This window comes from Mobula birostris, chromosome 3 (assembly GCF_030028105.1).
Source record: "Mobula birostris isolate sMobBir1 chromosome 3, sMobBir1.hap1, whole genome shotgun sequence".
Lineage (NCBI taxonomy): Eukaryota > Metazoa > Chordata > Chondrichthyes > Myliobatiformes > Myliobatidae > Mobula > Mobula birostris.
This window is the reverse complement of record NC_092372.1, coordinates 92,486,112-92,505,772: the sequence shown is the minus strand read 5'-3', so window position 1 is coordinate 92,505,772 and position 19,661 is coordinate 92,486,112. Positions and strand designations below refer to the sequence as shown.

The window sequence follows — 19,661 nt, the reverse complement described above, 5'->3', positions numbered from 1 at the left end:
ACAGCATGGTTGATTTCCAACAGACCAAACCAAAATGAAGTCAAGAGTATTCAGGATAATTTAGGGAAATGATAATAGAGAAGCACAAATCTGGGGAAGGCTACAAAACCATCTCAAAGGCACTGAACATATCTCACAGCTTAGAGCAGCCCACTGTGAAAAAGTGGAAAAAGTATGAAACCACAATGCTTAGGTTAGGACACCCCTCTAAACTTAGTCATGGGAGAAGAATGGCACTTGTAAGACAGGCTACTGTGACGCCAACAGTCACCAAGTGAGCTGCAGAAGGCCTTGGACAAAAAAGGTATTTATGGAAGAATGGCAGGGAAGAAGTCCTGGCTAAAAAAAGGCACATCATTGCCTGTAAAGACTTTGCAAAATGTTACTTAAAAGATACTGTAAAGTTATGGAAGGTCTTATGGTCAGATGAGACTAAAATGGAACTTTATGGCCTCATCACCAAATGGTACTTGTGACGTAAATCTAATACTGTGCACACTATTCCTACTGTATAGTGGAGGTAACATCTTGCTGTGAGGAAGCCATTCGGCAGCAGGGACTAGAAATGTGTTGAGAATTTATGCTAAATACGGTGAGATCGTGCATAAATACCTGCTAGCCTCCAACAGAAAGCTTAAAGTGGGTAGGAAGTTCATCTTTCAGCATGGCAATGGCACAACGTTGACTGCCAGAGCACCATGGAGTGGCTTTAAATTAAGTAAATTAAATGTTTTTGAATGACGCAGTCAAAAGTCCTGACCTTAACCCAAGTCTGTTTCCCTTGGAGTGAAGGAGACCAAGATGTGACATGATAGAAATATAAAATTGAGAGAGGCATACATGGGGAAATTAATGTTCATTTACCATGATTGGGGTGAATAGAACAAAAGGGCATAGGTTCAAGATGAAGAGGAGGTTTAAAGTCATACATGGAGTAGACGCTTTAGACAAAGATTAACTGGCATCTGGAAGGAGTTGCCAGAGAAGGCGATTGTGACAGGAACAGTAACGAAATTTAAAATGAACCTTGACAGGTACTTGAATGAGCAGTGAATAAACTGGAATAAATAAAGTCTAGTGAGATTTGTGTAGATGGGCATAATTGTTAGCATTGCTGAATTACTTCACAGTAATTACTGTAATTCTGGGTCATTTCCATAACCCTTAGCCTACATTAGTTTGATTCTTCTATCTGCCCTACCCAAATGGCTCTGGCCCCATTTTTCCAAGCCTGCAGCCCCACTTCTCCCACTGACAGAGTCTACAGTTCCTCTCCCAGCAAAGGGTAGAGTTCTTAATCAGGTTCCGGGTCCTACAACCAAGATGATCACAGCCACTAGAAATGCAATGCCTATTGAACACATTCTTTGGCAAGATCAAAAATGTAGTTATGGTAGAAGTAAAGTGGCACAAAATGGTAGTCAGGCCTCAGCCAAGAGTACTGAAATTTGGACACCATATTAGAGGTAGAATTTGATAGCACCATAGAGCACAGAGAAAATTCAAATGAATACTGCTTAGCGGTGAATTCTAGCTACAAAGTAAGACTGAGGAGCAAGGGTACAATTAATAGGCTTATATAAAATGCTGATGACTTTGATACAGCATCTCTGTTAGCAGAGTTCAATAACCAGGGACCAGTTTTAAGTAACTGACAGGATTAAATTGATTTGGCCTGTAATTGCTGCTATATTACCTTACCAACAAAGAGTTAAAAAGTAATCATGTTGGATAAGTTTCTTTGCTGGCAAAGACTAATTGAAATGCAACAAATTATGATCTCCGTGTAATTGGCCTATTGGCAACACATCTTACAAATGAGATATTTGGCATAGGTTACTTACATTGATTGAAAACTTGAACTTCACAGGATAGGCTTCATAGAACACACAGGAATAATCATCACTACCAGTCACAACGCGGAATGGGCGACTTGGTTTAAGAGATATGCTGTTTACGACTTTGCTATGTCCTGTCACAGTCCCAACTGAAGTTCCTGTATCGTATTGTATGACTGCTGCATTCCTGTAATATTCACAATGATCAATTTGAATGAGACAAATAATTACATCTCTTATTCCATATAAACACAACACACAACTCTCCACACGATTGCCCTAGACTAGCAGTCCTATCTTTCCAAACAATCAGAAAAGATATTATAAAACCTCATAACCCTCATTACATACAAACTATTCCTTAGCAGCATTATTTTTGCAGTGTCAGCTTTTAATGGTTTACTGTTGGCATTTCCATCTAGAGCACCATGACGTCAAGCTACTATGATTATCAAGCCCTGGACTGGCAAGAACTGTGGCAATATGATCAGTTTTCACTAAAAACCCTGGCTTTACCTTAAAATTTCTCCTAGCAGTTTACTCAAACGAGCTTTCACATCCTGAAGTGTCTCAACCAAGCTTCAGATCCTATTCTCTATGGCCTACAGTTCCCAGTTTCCTCTCTTTACTGTCTTGCAAATGATAAAGGCCATTAACAAATTCGAGCAAATTAAAATGCAATATAGCCATTACAATAGCCAAATTTCAAAATTCAGGGCTTTAGTCCCAATACTTCTCCTGTACTAATATTAGCTCCTTTAAGCTCTTAATTCTTATTATATCATTACTGTCCCATTTTTGCCAAATACTCTTTGGGCCCCTTTGCTCCAAATTATAATTTCTTCCTGTCACCAAGGGATTCCTGCTTATTTTCATTCATTAGCACCACATAAACCAATTACATGCCTTTATTTTTGGGACAAGATCCTTCCCTTTACAAGCAAAAAGGGGGAAATCAAACTCTTCCATTTTCTCCATCTTTCTCCAAATGTCAAGCACTTTAGATTATGTAATTTCTAGTTTTGGTTACATTACATCATAGCCTGAGGAGGGAATGGTAAATCAGACACATTTATCACTATGCTTTGCACCTTCAGATAGAATATTTACCTTTTCCTTGATACAGCTATATTGATATTATCATTAAGTTGCTTCCTACTGAAATACAGTTTGATTTTAAACAAAAGGTCTTTGGCTCTACAACTGCTGTTAGCAAGAATTTTATATCAATCCTGACTTGACTCTGGATTCCTGAATTATTCCTTCCAAGAGATAACCTCTAGCAGTCTCCCACTCATATTCTGAAATACCTTCCATTGCATCGTTCATACCCATCTCTATAGATTTCGCCCCCCAAATGTTGCTAATATTCAGTCTTCAGCATGACCCAGTTCCTTTTATTCATTATTTTGTTTCCCATCTCCAAAAAAAACTTCGAAATACTTTGTCATTGAAAGTTACCACATTCTTCCCACTTCAACCTTATTGCGATGACACCATAATCATGCTGTTTGACAAAGATGCAACAAAATTCAGAAAAACAAAAACACTTTATACCTTAACAGATATAGGACAACCACGTCCTAGGACCAATTAACTCAAGGAAATGCTTTCACACTAAAATTTACACTCTGCAGCATTTAGGCAGATAACATGAACATGTACCCAGATAATGTAATCTTCAATTTCTGCATCAATTTCATGTTGGACACAAACAAGTGTTTCATAAACTTTTCACTTTAATTTTCCCCAAGAGTCACAGATTTAAAAATCAATTTGTCAGAAGGTCATTAGGAATCTCCAACAGAATCAATTGTTCATCATTCAGACAATTAAACTTATCTTAAGGTACTTTAGTGGCCAATTTCATATCAATCAAATGGCTGAATAACTATAACCATTAAGTTTCTGCCAGTTCATGCAAAAGCGGTTCAGCTTATCCCACTGAACCCAATAAATTGCTTTCCCTTCAGTTTCTGATCCGGCTCTCTGAATTTAACAACCAAGACAGCCTTCACTATTGCTCCATTAGTAACTGTATACTCCAACCACCCACTGTGTGTAAAATCTATTTCCAGTTTTTTGTCATCATTCCATGACTGCTACTCCTTGAAGCCTCTGGGAAGCTTTTCTCCATCTACAATCTGTACAACTTTCACGATTTATACCTCCATCAGATCCCCATGCAACCTGATCTATTTTAATTTAAACCTCATTTCCTTATTCCATTTTCATCCAAGTCCCTTCTCTTCGCCCCCCCCCCAAAGTATCATTTTGGAAAATGTCTAAGTTACCTTTCCAAATTGTTTTACTTCTTTCTTAGTGCTTCATACCAGACAATCCTCCATCTCCAATCCTTTCTCAATCTTTCTCCCAAAATGCAGCAATTTACATTTCTCAGCAAAATAGCCATCATTGCATTAGTCTGTCTATGGTTCAGTGAGTATTTCAACTCTTGTACCAGATTTGCACATGCCAATTTTTGCCACTGGCAAATCTGGAAATGATGCAAGTCATACACGCAAGTCACGATAGCACAGCAGTAAGCATGAAGCTATTGCAGCTCAGGCTGTCAGTGAGTTCAAAGTTCAGTTCCAGCGTCCTCTGTAAAGAATTTGTACATCCTCCCCATGGGTTTCTTCTGTGTGCTTCAGTTTCCTCCCACAGTTCAGAGACGTACTGGTTAGTAGGTTAATTGGTCATTGTAAATTGTCCCGAGATTAGGTTATGCCAGATTGGTTCGAAGCACCAGAAGGGCCTATTCTGCACTGTAGCTTTACATAATAAATAGCTTGTTAATCAGTAAAACAGTCTTACTGACCATTATTGAATACCACCATATATTTCTCTCTAGACCTTTCATTATTGCTCAATTACTTTTAATCTAACCAATTTTTTCATCCTCTTATTCCAGATCTCTTTGCCTTGATGCCAAGACTCCTCACAAGCCATCTTGCAGCTCCTTAGCAAATACAGTATGCTTTTCAGTATATGCCAGTCCTCAAAATTGTTACTTCAACATATTCATGCCAGCTTTCATTGATCAACAAGTGATAAGTTTGACTATTTTGCATTTATAAAATCTAAGCAACTTCTAAAATGTTTCACTATATCCTTGTTATACATTAATTTTATGAAACAATCATTCTGACTTGACTATATATAACAATTATTTATTTTTTCTATATAACAAGCAAGTAGGCCTACCCAATGGAAGGTAATCTTAAAAACAAGTATTCTTTACATACTTCTACATCAACTAGGTGAATGGTACTAGATCCTATGCCACAGAAGCTCAGGGATGCACTTTCATCCAGTTCTTTTTAGAAAACTGGACTTTGTGTAATAAAGTCACAGATGGCAAATTTACAGAATGATTCTTTTGTAGAATAGCAAGGTATTGAATTTAATAATTCTGAGAAGCATGTTTGATTGGACAGATTTAGAGGAGGTAAAATACACAATTCAATTCCATGTTGGCACTTATAGGAATTAGCTCTAATTCTGAGGAAGATTAAACTGAAGTTACAATATGAACTGGTATTATAATGAGTTATAGAGCACTAGAACACAGCCCTCCATAGCCCTCTCATCCATGTACATATCCAAACTTCTCTGCAATGTTGTAACCAAACCTCTTCCACTAACAGCTTGTTGCAGACTCACACCATGCTCTGAGAGAATGTCCCCCCTCAGATTTCCCTTAAATTTTGCACCTTTCACCCTTAACCTGTAACCTCTGGAATCCAGATGCCAGAATCTTGGTAATTTGACTCCAGAGTGGTTGCCTAGCCTGCCGAATATATATTTAACATTCTGCCTGCATTTGGACAGCTTCCATAGTATTTTGCTCCCTATAGCTACTGTATAAGTCAAGCACAAGTTGCACATGGGAACATATCTGGCCTTTTCTAGGCTTTGTAACCTCTTTGGAAATTGAAGATAGCAAATTCTTAACACAAAAACCTCATGTTAGTCAGTGATAGACTTCATCTCTTAATAATCAAAACATGCATAAAATCCTATTGTCAGTTTGCAAAATACAAATTCCTACAATTTTTTTTATATACATGGACTTGAGGACCCAAAGTTAAACATGTTAGAATTTTTCTCCCTGAAGCATGGGAGAAGTTGAGGAGACTCCATACAAAATTATGTGCCACATAGGTAAGATGAATGTAGGCAGGCTTTTCCCACTGAAGGTGGGAGAGACTAGAGCTAAAGATCATAGGTTAAAGGTGAAATACTTAAGGGGAATTTGAGTGACACCTTCACTCGGAGGGTGGTGCGAGTGTGGAATGAGTTGTCAGAAGTGGTGGATGCATGCTCGATCACATCATTTAAGACAAATTGGAAAGTACATGAATGGGATGGGTATGGAGGGGTATGGTCCAGTGCTGTTGATGGGACTAGGCAGAATAGTTTGGCATGGACTAGATGGGCCAAAAGGCTTGTTTCTGTTCTGTAGTGCTCTTTGACTACTATAGGTAATCATACACAAATAACACACATGCTTCTTTATATTCAATGCTGGCACTAAAATGCAACAGAAAATTGTACAGTCAACAATTCTGATTGTTCTTCTCTTTATAAATGGGGAATAAGGCAGTCTTAGCATCTCCATTGAAAACTTACATTTCCTTGCCTTCTCCAGCAATTGCAACCTTTTGATTATCTGCAGACCAACATATATCTTTGACTGGGCCGGCAAATGGTTGGTATTCGATTTTGAGCAAATGTTCCTTCTGGGTAGTATCCCAAACTCGAACTTTTCCAGAAATATCTGTCACAATTTTAAAAAATCCTTAATTTAGGCAGAGAAATGAGTATTGGATTGACCCTTATTCAATATTTTTCAACCAAAACAATACTCAGTCATAAAACCTATACTAAAGCATTTAACTTGCATCAGACCATGATAAGGTCAGGATTCTAGCTGTCACACTTTGAATATTGTTTCTTGATCAGTAATGATTGTAAAGTATGGAAAAGTGTCATTATCTTGGTTCCAGGCATTCAAAAGCTAAGCTCCAAATGAACCTTTGTTTTTTAGCATGTAAAAGAGCACTAGAATGGCAGTTATAATATGTAGCATGATAGTTGAGGGAATTGAACAGTAAAATGTATATCAATCTTAAATTTAATTCAGAGCATGTTCAAAGAAAATAGTAAATTAGATTAGTAAAATTCTATATAGCATTAAGAGTTTTCCCCACACAGAATGGAGCAACAGACTGTCATGGCCACAGATGTTGTAACATATGCCAAAATCTTCAGCAGCAGGGGTGGGGGGGGGGCATTGTTGAAAGAATTATTGTGCTGAATTCCTCCAGCATTTTCTGTGTCTGACTCCTCGTGATGTCATGGACCATAGGGTATTCATGACAAGATATGGAAGCAGATTGCCAGGCCTTTCTTCCACCCAACTGCCCCATGATCAACATTTCAAATTCATTTTCAATCATAGAATAATTGGACATGAAGATAGCCATTCTCATTTATTCAGAAGATTCTTAGCAAACTAAAAACATCGTGTAATATAGAGATCTATCAAGCATAGCTTTATGAGAACTTAATATGATACAATGCTTTCTTGTGCTTACGAATCCACTTAGGAAACTTAATTCCAAGAACCTTCAGTTCCATTTCTATAAGCTAGTATTTAAGTGTATATTCAGTGAAGCTAGTTTATGTAGTAAGGGTTTATCGTAAAAAAAGATATTTTGCTTGGAGAAGACAGGATACAAGTACAGGAACACAAGAGATTCTACAGATGCTGGAAATCCAAAGTAACATCCAAAATGTTGAAGGAATTCAGCACGTCAGGCAGCATCTATAAAAAGGAATAGAGTCGATGTTTTGGACTGAGAGCCTTCATCAGGACTTGTTGAGTTCCTCCAGCATTTTGTGCATGTGACAAGTACAGGAAGTTAAGTAGGCCATCAAATAGGAGAGCCAGATGAGAAATTTGAGTGAAATTACAGAATGGTGTGAAAAGGTGCACTTCCAGAATTTTACATCTCTGCAATATGGTGTCAACCTAATAAAGACGACAGGGGTGAATGTGCTTTAGGAGAAATAGTTGAGCCAAGTGGGAACTACAAATCAAACAAAAGTTTAGATTAACAATGTAAAGCAGCAGAGAAAACATCTGAAATCTAACTTAACTGGAAAATCAGATTAGTAAAGTAGAACTTAATGGGATGAGAAGTAACCTAGACAGAATAGAGGAGTCAAATTTCATTGTACAAATTGTAAAACAGCAACATTTAAAGAGATACTTCAGACAAATCAAGTGCATTTTCACAAAGGGAACAAAATCATCCTGGAAAAAATGATAGAACTAAAACGAATAAAAGAAAACCAGGTTGGTCACAGTGGGCTAAAAGGCTAAAAATAAAGATAGGCACAGAGAAGGTTGTTTCATCAAAAGAAACCCAAGTCTTTCAAAAACATGTAAATAGTAAGTGGAAAGCAGTAGGAACCAACTTGGAGCAAAGGGAGCAATTTATAATTTGATGCAGAAGGCATAGTTGGAGTACCAAATTAGTACTTGATTTTCAGGTCCCCCCCCCCCCCCCCCCAAGATGCTGCTGCCAAAATCTTTGCAAAGGAAACAGATTAGTACAGTACAACTTCTCTACCAGCTATGGCCTGAATCCAAAGTTCAATGAAATATGCAACATTTTGCTACATGACCCATGGAAACATAGTTAAGCAAGTTATTCATTATCAACAAAATGATACAATTATATCAGACATTCAAACTGTTCTGCTGTCTGTGAACAACAATCCAGATTGCACTAAAGTACGAAGTACATAGTGAATCACTAATCAACTATAAAGTATACAACTATGCACTCTGGATTTTAGTGCCTACACATTTTAACATGGATGGCTTTAGATGTGTGCACACCACAAGTCACTTAGCTAATGGGAAAGAAATAGTTTGTATTGCCCCATTAATATTATTCACATATCCAGTATGGCCCCATTTATTGAAAGGGTCACCTACTTTCATTTAAGATGCAAGCTTAAGCAAGAATATTTCTGTAATATATCTCAATTAAGAGCAGTTTCATGTGTTTATAGATAAGTTTAACTCTCCCACCTCCCCAACTAGTTCCAGTGTTGCTACATAGAGGCCTTCACTAGGGCATAAAAATATTCCAAACTGGTCAAATTAATGCTCATCAAGGAAGAGAATGGTCAAAAAGTAGTTTAATGATGTTTCTGTACTATGGTTTTTTTTCTTTAAAGCACATTATAAAAATTCTAGTCAGTATTTAAGATAGCAAACACCAGAAATACAAAAATAAGAAAAATCATGTTGGGCAAGGTAATCACAGGAGACTGAAGTCTATTTGACATACCTCCTGAAGCAATGTAATATCCACTGGGTGAATACTGGGCAACTTGAACTTGACGAGCATGTTCAGTATATATATCCGCAATTCCTGGATTCTGAAAACAGAAATGGTCTTTAACAAATATTCCAATCCCTCTTAAATATGTAAACAAATCAAAATGTGTGAAATAAAGTATTGTTACCTCGATGTTCCTTATGATGACACTTTTGTTGTTGGTGTAAAGAAAGTTGATTCCTTTCGGATCACCTCCAATAACTTTTGAAACACCTCTTTCCACTTGAGGGAGACATGCAAACACTTTACCTGTTGAAAATCAAGGAAGAGATTAAAAGGGAGAATGTATAGTTTTCAAATCAGCATTTTAGAAGATAAGGAATGTGTCCTGAAAATTAACTATAAATCAGGCAAACATGTTTGCAAACCACAGTATTTTTACTTTGATATCAAGGTCTTCATCAAATGAAGAGTGCTTACAAAGTCAGGGTGAAAACCAGTCACTTTGAGTAATTTTACAGCTACCAAGATATATGAATGCCCTACCCAATGCAATCACTCACTTTTCTGAAATTCTATAATGTTTCATATTTCTTTCAGCTATCTGGTATTCAAATTCAGCTTGTTCAAAATATCAAATACTCTACGAACAACTTCAGAAAGTAACCATATTGGAAAAATAAGGGCAGCCACGGGCAAATTTCTTCCAATACAATGAGAAAAATAAGACACTTTCTTTAAAAATTCATTGTGAGGAAGCACTTGTCTGATGGCCTTGGCAACATTCCTCATTTGGATGCCATGGTAGTGGGACGGTTAACGCGATGCTACTACAGCGTGGGGCATTACAGCTTGAAGTTCAAATCCAGCGCTGCCTGTAAAGAGTTTGCAGATCCTCCCTGTGAATGCATGGGTCCCCTCCAGGCACTACAAGTTCCCTCCACATTCCAAAGATATCCCAGTTAGTTGGTCAATTGCTCACTGTAAATTGCCCTGTGATTAGGCTGGGGTTAAATAGGTGGGTTGCTGGGAGATGCAGCTCATTAGGTCATGCTGCATCTCTAAATAAATACAAGTAGCCAATACTACAAAGTGCTTTTGGCTCACTAAAAATAACTCGAACACCAATACTTGCTGCTATACAAATGGATTCCTTCATTCATTATTTATTTGAATTCAAAGTATAGAATTACAAAGGCTCCGATTTTAAGGTCATTTCCCTTAACTTATTTTTTAAACCTTCTGGCTCAGCATAAAGCTCTGGGAGCTCAGGGTCAATCTTAGAAAGCACAGAGCTTATGCAACCACTTGTACAATAACAAGTATACTGTATTAACTTAAGCATCATCTTCCCACCCTTCATCTCAGGCACTATTCAAAAATTCTCTCCTTTAACAACCAAAAATAGCTGCTTGTTTTCTTCAGCGTGAATTGTAAGAATCTGCAATGCTTAAGTTTGCAAGCTTTCATTTGTTATACCAGTGAACACAATTCAAAAGCAGACCACTGGCTATTAAGCTTACTGTGATGACAAAGTTGCAGTCATTAAATAAATGCAGATTCTGTAGCACCCCCCCCCCAAGATTTAAGTGAATCACAGAATACATAAATCCTTGATCAAGCAAGGCTTATTATGGATGAACATACATTTCATCCAAACAATGTCATTGCAAACAAACCTTTGATCTTGTCAAAATACACAAAGCAAGCTTGGTAACCAACTCAGCATTATTGCAGCTTTAATGGAAAGAATTAGTTGACAAGTTCAAAAGGCATGGTATCATGTTATATTTCCGTCTTCCCACAGTTGTCATTCCAATAATGTACTAATCCTGCACAGTGACTACACCCCTACTTAAGACAGCTGTTTAACATCCCCTATATTTGCAGCAGTTACCCTATGAAGTCATTAATTGGAGAATAACTAGAGTTAAAATGTTTAGTCAGACCCTATTTTATAGAAGCCACGTTTTACTTATTGATCTATGGATAATGACAAAATAAATAACATATTGAAGCTGGGGCATTTCTGCTGAGTCTCTGTTTAGATAGAGCTAAGATATGTAGTAATTTCCTGAAAACAGGGAAGTGCTAATTTTCACAAAAGAATACCATTATTTATGAAAATTCGTTGCAAAAATTTTATTAATTAGACCCTTAAATGATAATTTCCCTTTAATTTCATATATTTTTATATTTGGTGTGGTAATTAAGGTAGTAAACATATTCTACTAACAGATACATGCAGAATGCTGTTAAGAGTAATCCAGAGAAGGACCTACATTGGGATACAAAGTAACTCCCCAGTGAACAGAAAGACAACTCAGTTTAAAACAACTTGTGGTCCCAGTCCTGTTTTAATCTGCGGGAACTGATCTTGGATCATTAGAGAGTTAATTGCTGAGATCGTGTCATGTAATTGTGATACACTTGAATATAAAATCCAATACACTTATGATAAGTATGCCAAAGAAGCAAAGCAGAGCAGAAAAATGGCACAATGTGTAACATTATGAGCATAAACAGTAACAAAGTAACTCCTATGCTTCTGCAATGTCGAAGTTAAAAAAAACGCTTGGAGCGTTTTAAAGCTCTCAAATTAATTGAATGAATCGTTAAAACATATAACTATTTTCGTAAGGCATGTCCTTCTGGAGTTAAACACAGATGACGGAAAGGACACTTGTTAACTCCCTAATTCCATTACATCGATCTCCAAATCTGCCGGCCAATCTCCTTTAGATAAAATATACCTTTTAATACTATTACTGCGGAATTGGCGGCATGGCAACGCAATGACAAGAATGTAACTGTCAAGTTTGAACCAGCTTAATGGGAGGGGTAAAGGAAGAAGAAAGGGAACCAAATCACGAAAGGGAAGGGCGAGGCCTTTTTTTTTGCACATCTCGAATGCCAGGCCCTAGACTGGCACGGCCGGGTCAGGGCAACGCTGCCCACACTCTGCCCGGAGTTAACGGGGTCTAGGGACACTGTCCGCTCTGGAGTCACGGGCAGCAGAGCCCGCCCGCCCGCCCGCTCGCTCCCTCCCTCAGTCGGTACTCCTGCTCTTCCCCCCCCGGGAAACACTCACTCAGCTCGTAAGGCATCGTCACAAGATCAGCCGCTCGCCGGCCCGGAACACAGCGAAAGGAAAGAGTAGCGCAAGCTGCCGCTAACGCACTCCTTTACTCTGCAACGACCACTCCACTCCACGCCGCCGGCCGGCCTTCCCTCCCCGCAAGTTTGTAGACTGGGGAGCGAGCGCACGCCAAACCCGGAAACAAGCGCTCGGCGGCTCCCTCGCCGCTTTGACCATATATAGTCAAAGCTGCTCGATTCGCCTTGGCTGTGAGGCGCCGCAGCCTCACCACCAACCTCCGCCTCCTCCATCGTCCGAGTGCTGACGTCAGCACGCACCGCGGTCAGGTGTACGTGCTTCCTGTGCTGCGCTTACCGGCCGAGACCGACCACATCACCATCTGCCCCGGGTCGTGGCGTCTCGCACTGGTCCAAGGTGTGCACTGGAATGAGGAGCTTTGGCATTGCACCCGTGCCCGGCGTGTGGAAGACCTTTTCCAAGCCCCCCTACAAGTGACGTTAAACAGTGGGGACTCGGCTGAGTGTAGTAAATTCTGAGAAGGTGTTTTCATCTGAATATGATTATACTGAAAAGGAAACCCTGAGGTGCGTGATATAAACTGGTAGGGATTTTGAGAATAATGGAGAGGGGCAGTGAGGCCACTAGAACGGTCACATAAAGTTAAGGCCCAGATTGCTGTAGGCATATGAGGCAAATTCCATACGTCAAGCTACAGGTATAATGTTGATGATTGAAAGGCAGAAAGAGGGTTACAGGGGATAAACATAATTTTAGACTGGAGCCCCGATGATGGATCTCGGCCCGAAACGTCGACTGTACTCTTTTCTATAGATGCTGCCTTGCCTGCTGAGTTCCTCCAGCATTTTGTGTGTGTTCCTTAGACATTGGACGAGAGCTTTTATCATCAAAGTTTTGGTAAAATAGCATTGAGGACATTTTCGAACGGCGCATCCATCGTTAAGGACCCCAATCATACAGGACATTTCCTCTTCTCATTGTTACCATCAAGGAGGAGGTACAAGAGCCTGAAGAGAGAGACCCAACGTTTTATGAACGGCTTATTCCCCACCACCATCAGATTCCTGAATGGACACTGAACTCATGTAATTACCTCACCTCCCATCCCCAGCTGTCTTTTGCACTACTTTTTAAAATATCTATATTTATAATTTTTTTGTAATTTATAGGTTTTTATTATTCTGTATTGCTATACACTGCTACTGTAAAACAATAAATTTCATGACTTATGCTAGTGATATTAAACTTGATTCTGCTATATTAAAAACTAGGTGCTGACGATAGGATCATACAGCACAGAAACTAGTTCTTCAGCCCAACTTGTCTTACAACCAAAATATCCATCCAAGCTAGTTCAATTCGGCAACTTTTGGCCCATATCCTTCCAATCCTTTTTTATCCAAGCTAATTACCCCTAATCTATCCTGTCCTTACAGATGTATGTGAATCTTGTCTCTAGAAATCTGTCCAGTAACTCAGCTACAACAGATGTTAATGGCCTATATGCCCAAGGTTTTCTTTGCTGCCCTTCTTAAATAAAGGCACAACATTTGCTGCCCTCCAGTTTACTGAAACCACACCAGTGGCTAATGATGATGCAAAATTTCCACCAGGGTTCTTACAATTTCTTTTTTTTAAGCCTCTCACAGCATTCTTAGATATAGAACATGGTACAGTACATCACAGTACTGGCCCTTTGGCCTACAATGTTGGACTGACCTTTTAACCTACTCCAAGATCATTCTAACCCTTCCCTTACACATGGCCCACCACTGTTTTTTCATCCATGGACCTATCTAAAAGCCTTTTCAAAGTCCCTAATGTATCTGCCTCTACCACCACCCCTGGCAGCGCATTTAATGCACCTACCACTCTGTGTAAAAAAAAAACCTACCTCTGATATCCCCACTATACTTTCCTCCAATCATCTTAAATTATACCCTCCCAAATTGGCTATATACACTCTGGGAGAAAGGCATTCTATGTCTCTGTATCATCTTGTATACCTACCTGGTCAGGCCCTGGAAACTTGTCTATCTTCATACCTATAAGATGTACAGCATCTCCTTTACTGTAATGCAGACTATCTACAAGATTTCCATATTTACTTTTCCTAGGCTTCATGTCTTTCTTCACTATAAAAACAGATGATAAATATTTATTAAAGTTGTTGTATATATATATATAGGACCCTGCTCAGACCCACTTGGAGTACTGTGCTCAGTTTTGGTCACCTCACTACAGGAAGGATGTGGAAACTATAGAAAGGGTGCAGAGGAGATTTACAAGGATGTTGCCTGGATTGGGGAGCATGCCTACTGAGAATAGGTTGAGTGAACTTGGCTTTTTCTCCTTGGAGCGACGGAGGATGAGAGGTGACCTGATAGAGGCGTACAAGATAATGAGAGGCATTGATCGTATGGAGGCTTTTTCCCAGGGCTGAAGTGGCTAACACGAGAGGGCACAGTTTTAAGGTGCTTGGAAGTAGGTACAGAGATGTCAGTGGTAAGGTTTTTTTTCCTCAAAGAGTGGTGAGTGCATGGATTGGGCTGCTGGCGACAGTGGAGGCGGATAGGATAGGGACTTCTAAGAGACTCCTGGATAGATACATGGAGCTTAGAAAAATAGAGGGCTATGGGTAACCCGAGGTAATTTCTAGGGTAAGGACATATTCGGCACAGCTTTGTGGGCTGAAGGGCCTGTATTATGCTGTAGGTTTTCTTTGTTTCTATCATCTGTGGCTCCTTACAGAGTTGTCCCCTTTGGTCTTTGAAAGGTCCTATTTTCTCTCTAGTTACTATGTTTCCCTTCATATACTTACAAATGTTCTTCAAAATTTAATTAACCTTCTCTACCAAATTTATCTTCCTGCCCTCCTAATTTCTTTCTTGTGTACGCTTCTGCATCCCTAATGCTCCAACAGGGATGTGATTGATCCCCACTGCCTAAACCTGACCCATGCCTCCTCCATTTTTCTGGCCAGTGCCTCAATAACCCCTGTCACCCAGGTTTCCTACTCTTACCAACAGTGCTCTTCATTCTAACAGGAGCATGCAGACTTTGAGCTCTCACTATCCTTCCCATGTGCCTGTGTTCCTTTTGCCAATAAACAACCAGCTCCACTTAAGCTTTCATGCTCCTGTCCCATACTAACAAAATACACTTTGCCCTATTTAGAACTTCAAACTGTGGACCAGTTCTGTCCCCTTCCACAAATATTTTAAAGCTACAAATATGAACACAGGTCTATAAGTGCTTCCCTATCGTCTCCTGTCCCCACCATATTACCCAAGAACAGGTCGTGTTTTGCACTCTCCATAGTTGGCCCCTCTACTTTCATGAATACACTTAACAAATTCCACCCCATGGAAGTGCTTAACAGTCCCAGTCTATGTTAGGCAACTTTAAGTCCCCAACCATGACAACCCATTTATTCTTACAGCTCTTCATATTTGTTCTTTTAATTGCCATTGACTATTTGTGCCAATGCTACAATCCCAGCAATGTGATCATCTCCTTCTTATTCCTCAGCTGCATCGCTGGATAATCTTCAGTAATTTCATGTCTGACTGCTGCTTTAACATTCCCTTCATCAAGAATGCAACTCCCCCACCCATCTTTTCTCTTCCTGTGGTATCTAACCACTCTTACAGAGTTTTTTGAAAAGGTTAGCAGGAATTTGATGAAGGAAAGGCAGTGTATGTTGTCTATATGGACTTCAGCAAAACCTTTGACAACGTCCGGCATGAGAGACTAGTCAAGGAGTTTTACTCACTTGATTCAGTCACTCATGAAATAGTAAAATGGATTCAACGTTGACTTAGTGGAAGAAGCCAGAGAATGGTAGGAGATGGATGCCACTCTGACTGATGGTGCGCTCACTGCAGGGACTGGTGCTGGGTCCATTGTTGTTTGACGTCCATATCAATAATCTGGATGATGATGTGGTCAACGAGATTAAATTTGCACATAACAGCAAGACTGGAGCTGTAATGGACAGCGAGGAAAGCGATCAAAGCTTGCAGTGGGATTTGGATCAGCTGGAAAAATGGACTGTAAACTGCAGATAGAATTTAATGAAGACAAGTGTGAGGGGTTGTACTTTTAGGGCTGGGGGGGTACAAACAAGGGTAGGACTGATACAGTGAACGTTATAGCATTATGGAGTGCAGTAGAACGGAGGGATCTGGAAATTCCTTGAAAGTGGCGTCAGAGGTATACAAGGTCATAAAGAGAGCTTTTGGCACATTGGAATAGGTTTGGACTTTATTCCCTGGAGCACAGGAGAATGAGGGCGATTTGACGGAGGTATACAAATTTATCAGAGTTATAGATAGGCTAGATATAAGAGGCTTTTTCCAGCGAGGTTGGGTGAAACTAGAATTAGAGGTCATAGGTTAAGAGTGAAAGGTGAAATATTTAAGGAGAACCTAAGGGGGAACCTCTTCATTCAGAGGGTGGTGTGAGTGTAGAACAAGCTACCAGCTGAAATGGTGGATAGGGTTTGATTGCCAGTCTTAAGAGAAGTTTGTATAAGTACATGGATGAGAGGGGTATGGAGGGCTCTGGTCCAGGTGTGGGTTGGAAGGACAAGACAGAATAACAGTTTGGATGGGCTGAAGGACCTGGTTCTGTCCTGTCGTGCTCTGTGACTCAATAACTCCATCTCTATCATGCCTAAGGTACCCGTGCACAGGACATTAAGTTGCCAGTCCTGTCCCTCCCTTAAGCAACACACAAAAAATACCGGAGGAACTCAGCAGGCCAGGCAACATCCACGGAAAGGAACAAACAGTCAAAGTTTTGGGTTGAAATGTCCCAGGTACACATGGCTGTCCAAGCCCCAAGTTCATCCACTTTACCTGTCAGATCTCTTATATAGAAATAATTGCAATTTAGTCCAATAGAATTCCCTCACTCCTTGTCATTCTCCTGCCTGTCATACCTATTCAACTTGCTGTCACTGATCTCTGCATCACTTTCTAGCCTCTCATTTGCCTCCCTATGCTTGGGATCCCACACCACTGACAATCGAGTTGAGATCTACCCTAAAAGCACTATCAAATCTGGAACTCTTTCATTTCAGGTGTAACTCGACTCTCTTATACAAGTTACCTCAGCCCCAGAATAGATTCCAATGGTCTAAAAATCTGAATCTCTGTCCCCCACACTATTTTTTCAGCTACTGATTTCCTCTCATTCTCGCTAGCATGTCATACTGAAAGTAAACCATAGATTACTACCCTCAAGAGCCTGCTATTTACTTTCTTCTCTCTCTCCCTATATTCACTCCACCGGACCTCGGCCCTTTCCCTACCATTGTTATTTGTGCCCATAGGCACAATGACTTCCGGCTGATCACTTTGCTCCTTGAGAATATTTTGTAGTCATGATGTCATGGAGTCTGGCACCAGAGAGGGACCGTACCATTGTGGAGCCCCTTTTGTGGCCACAGAATCTTCTGTCTGCCCCCCTAACTAGCACATCCCCTATCACTAGAATCCTGTTTGCTTTCACCTTTCCCCACTGAGCCTCGGTAATTCTGGTGGTAGGTCATCCCACCCAACAGCATCCAGAACTGTATACTTGATTTTGAGAGGAATGGCCACAGGGGATTCCTACGCAGTCTTGTGTATTGATTATTATCTAAATGGGCAAACTATTATCCAACTGGGGAGAAAATTCAAACATCAGAGGTGCAAAGGGACTTAGGAGTCCTTGCGCAAGACTCCCAGAAGGTTGAGTCTGTGGTAAAGAAAGCAAATGCAATGTTGGCATATATTTAAAGGGAAATAGAATATAAAAGCATGGAGATAGTGCTGAGCCTTTGTAAGACACTAGTCAGGCCGCACTTGGAGTATTGTCAATAGTTTTGTGTCCCTTATCTCAGAAACAATGAATTGTCATTGGAGAGAGTCCAGAGGAGGTTCATGAAGATGATTCCAGGAATGAAGGGGTTATGAATGAAGCAGTGCTGCCAGGATAATCAAGGACACGACCCACCCAGCCAACACACTTTTTATCCCTCTTCCTTCCGGGAGAAGGCTCAGGAGCTTGAAGACTCATATGGTCAGATTTGGGAACAGCTTCTTTCCAACTGTGATAACACTGCTGAATGGATCCTGACCCGGATCTGGGCTGTACCCTCCAAATATCCGGACCTGCCTCTCGGTTTTTTTGCACTATCTTACTTCCCATTTTTCTATTTTCTATTTATGATTTATAATTTAAATTTTTAATATTTATCGATTTGTAATCCAGGGAGCGGGAAGCACAGAATCAACTATCGCTGTGATGATTGTACATTATAGTATAAATTGTTTGGCGACAATAAAGTATAACATACGAGGAATGTCTGGTAGCTTTGAGCCTGTACTTACTGGAATTTAGAAGAATTTGTGGGGATTTCATTGAAACCTACTAAATGTTGAAAAGACTGGATAAGGTGGATGTGGAGAGGATGTTTCCTCCGATGGGGTATCCAGAACTAGAGGACACAGCCTCAAAATTGAGGGGCAACCTTTCAGAACAGAAATGAGGAGGAATTTTTTTTTAAGCCAAGAGTGGTGAATCTGTGGAATGCTTTGCCACAGACTCTGGTGGAGGCCAATTCCACAGGTATATTTAAAGTGGAAGTTGATAGATTCCTGATTGGTCAGGGCATCAAAGAATACAGTGAGAGGGCAGGTGTATGGGGTTGAGTGGGATCTGGGATCAGTCATGGTGGAATGGATTCGATGGGCTGAATGGCCTAATTCTGCTCCTATGTCTTACAGTTGAAGTCAGAAGTTTGCATACACCTTAGCCAAATACATTTAAACTCAGTTTTTCATAATTCCTGACATTTAATTGGAGAAAACATTCCCTGTCTTAGGTCAGTTAGGATCACTATTTTAAGAATGTGAAATATCAGAATAATAGTAGAGAGAATGATTTATTTCAGCTTTTATTTCTTTCACCACTTTCCTAGTGGGTCAGAAGTTTACATACACTTCGTTAGTATTTGGTAGCATTGCCTTTAAATTGTTTAACTTGGGTCAAATGTTTTGGTAGCTTTCCACAAGCTTCTCACAGTAAGTTGCTGGAATTTTGTTCCATTCTTCCAGACAGAACTGGTGTAACTGAGTCAGGTTTGTAGGCCTCCTTGCCCGCACACACTTTTTTCAGTTCTGCCCACAAATTTTCTATTGGATTGAAGTCAGGGCTTTGTGATGGCCACTCCAATACCTTGACTTTGTTGTCCTTAAGCAATTTTGCTGCAACTTTGGAGGTACGCTTGGGGTCATTGTCCATTTGGAAGACCCATTTGCGACCGAGCTTTAACTTCCTGGCTGATGTCTT

General features: G+C 40.0%; 1 protein-coding gene across 1 annotated transcript in view; it reads right to left on the bottom strand.

Annotated features, from left to right (window-relative positions):
- Positions 1–12,526, bottom strand: part of wdr1 (WD repeat domain 1) — a 46,274-nt gene extending 33,748 nt beyond the window's left edge. The window contains exons 1-5 of the mRNA XM_072253030.1: positions 12,294–12,526; positions 9,390–9,511; positions 9,212–9,302; positions 6,474–6,621; positions 1,845–2,025 (exon numbers count right to left, since the gene is read on the bottom strand). Of these exons, the coding sequence (XP_072109131.1) occupies positions 1,845–2,025; positions 6,474–6,621; positions 9,212–9,302; positions 9,390–9,511; positions 12,294–12,309 (558 nt within the window). The 5' untranslated portion in view covers positions 12,310–12,526. The remainder of the gene's footprint in view (positions 1–1,844; positions 2,026–6,473; positions 6,622–9,211; positions 9,303–9,389; positions 9,512–12,293) is intronic.
- Positions 12,527–19,661: the final 7,135 nt, after the last annotated feature.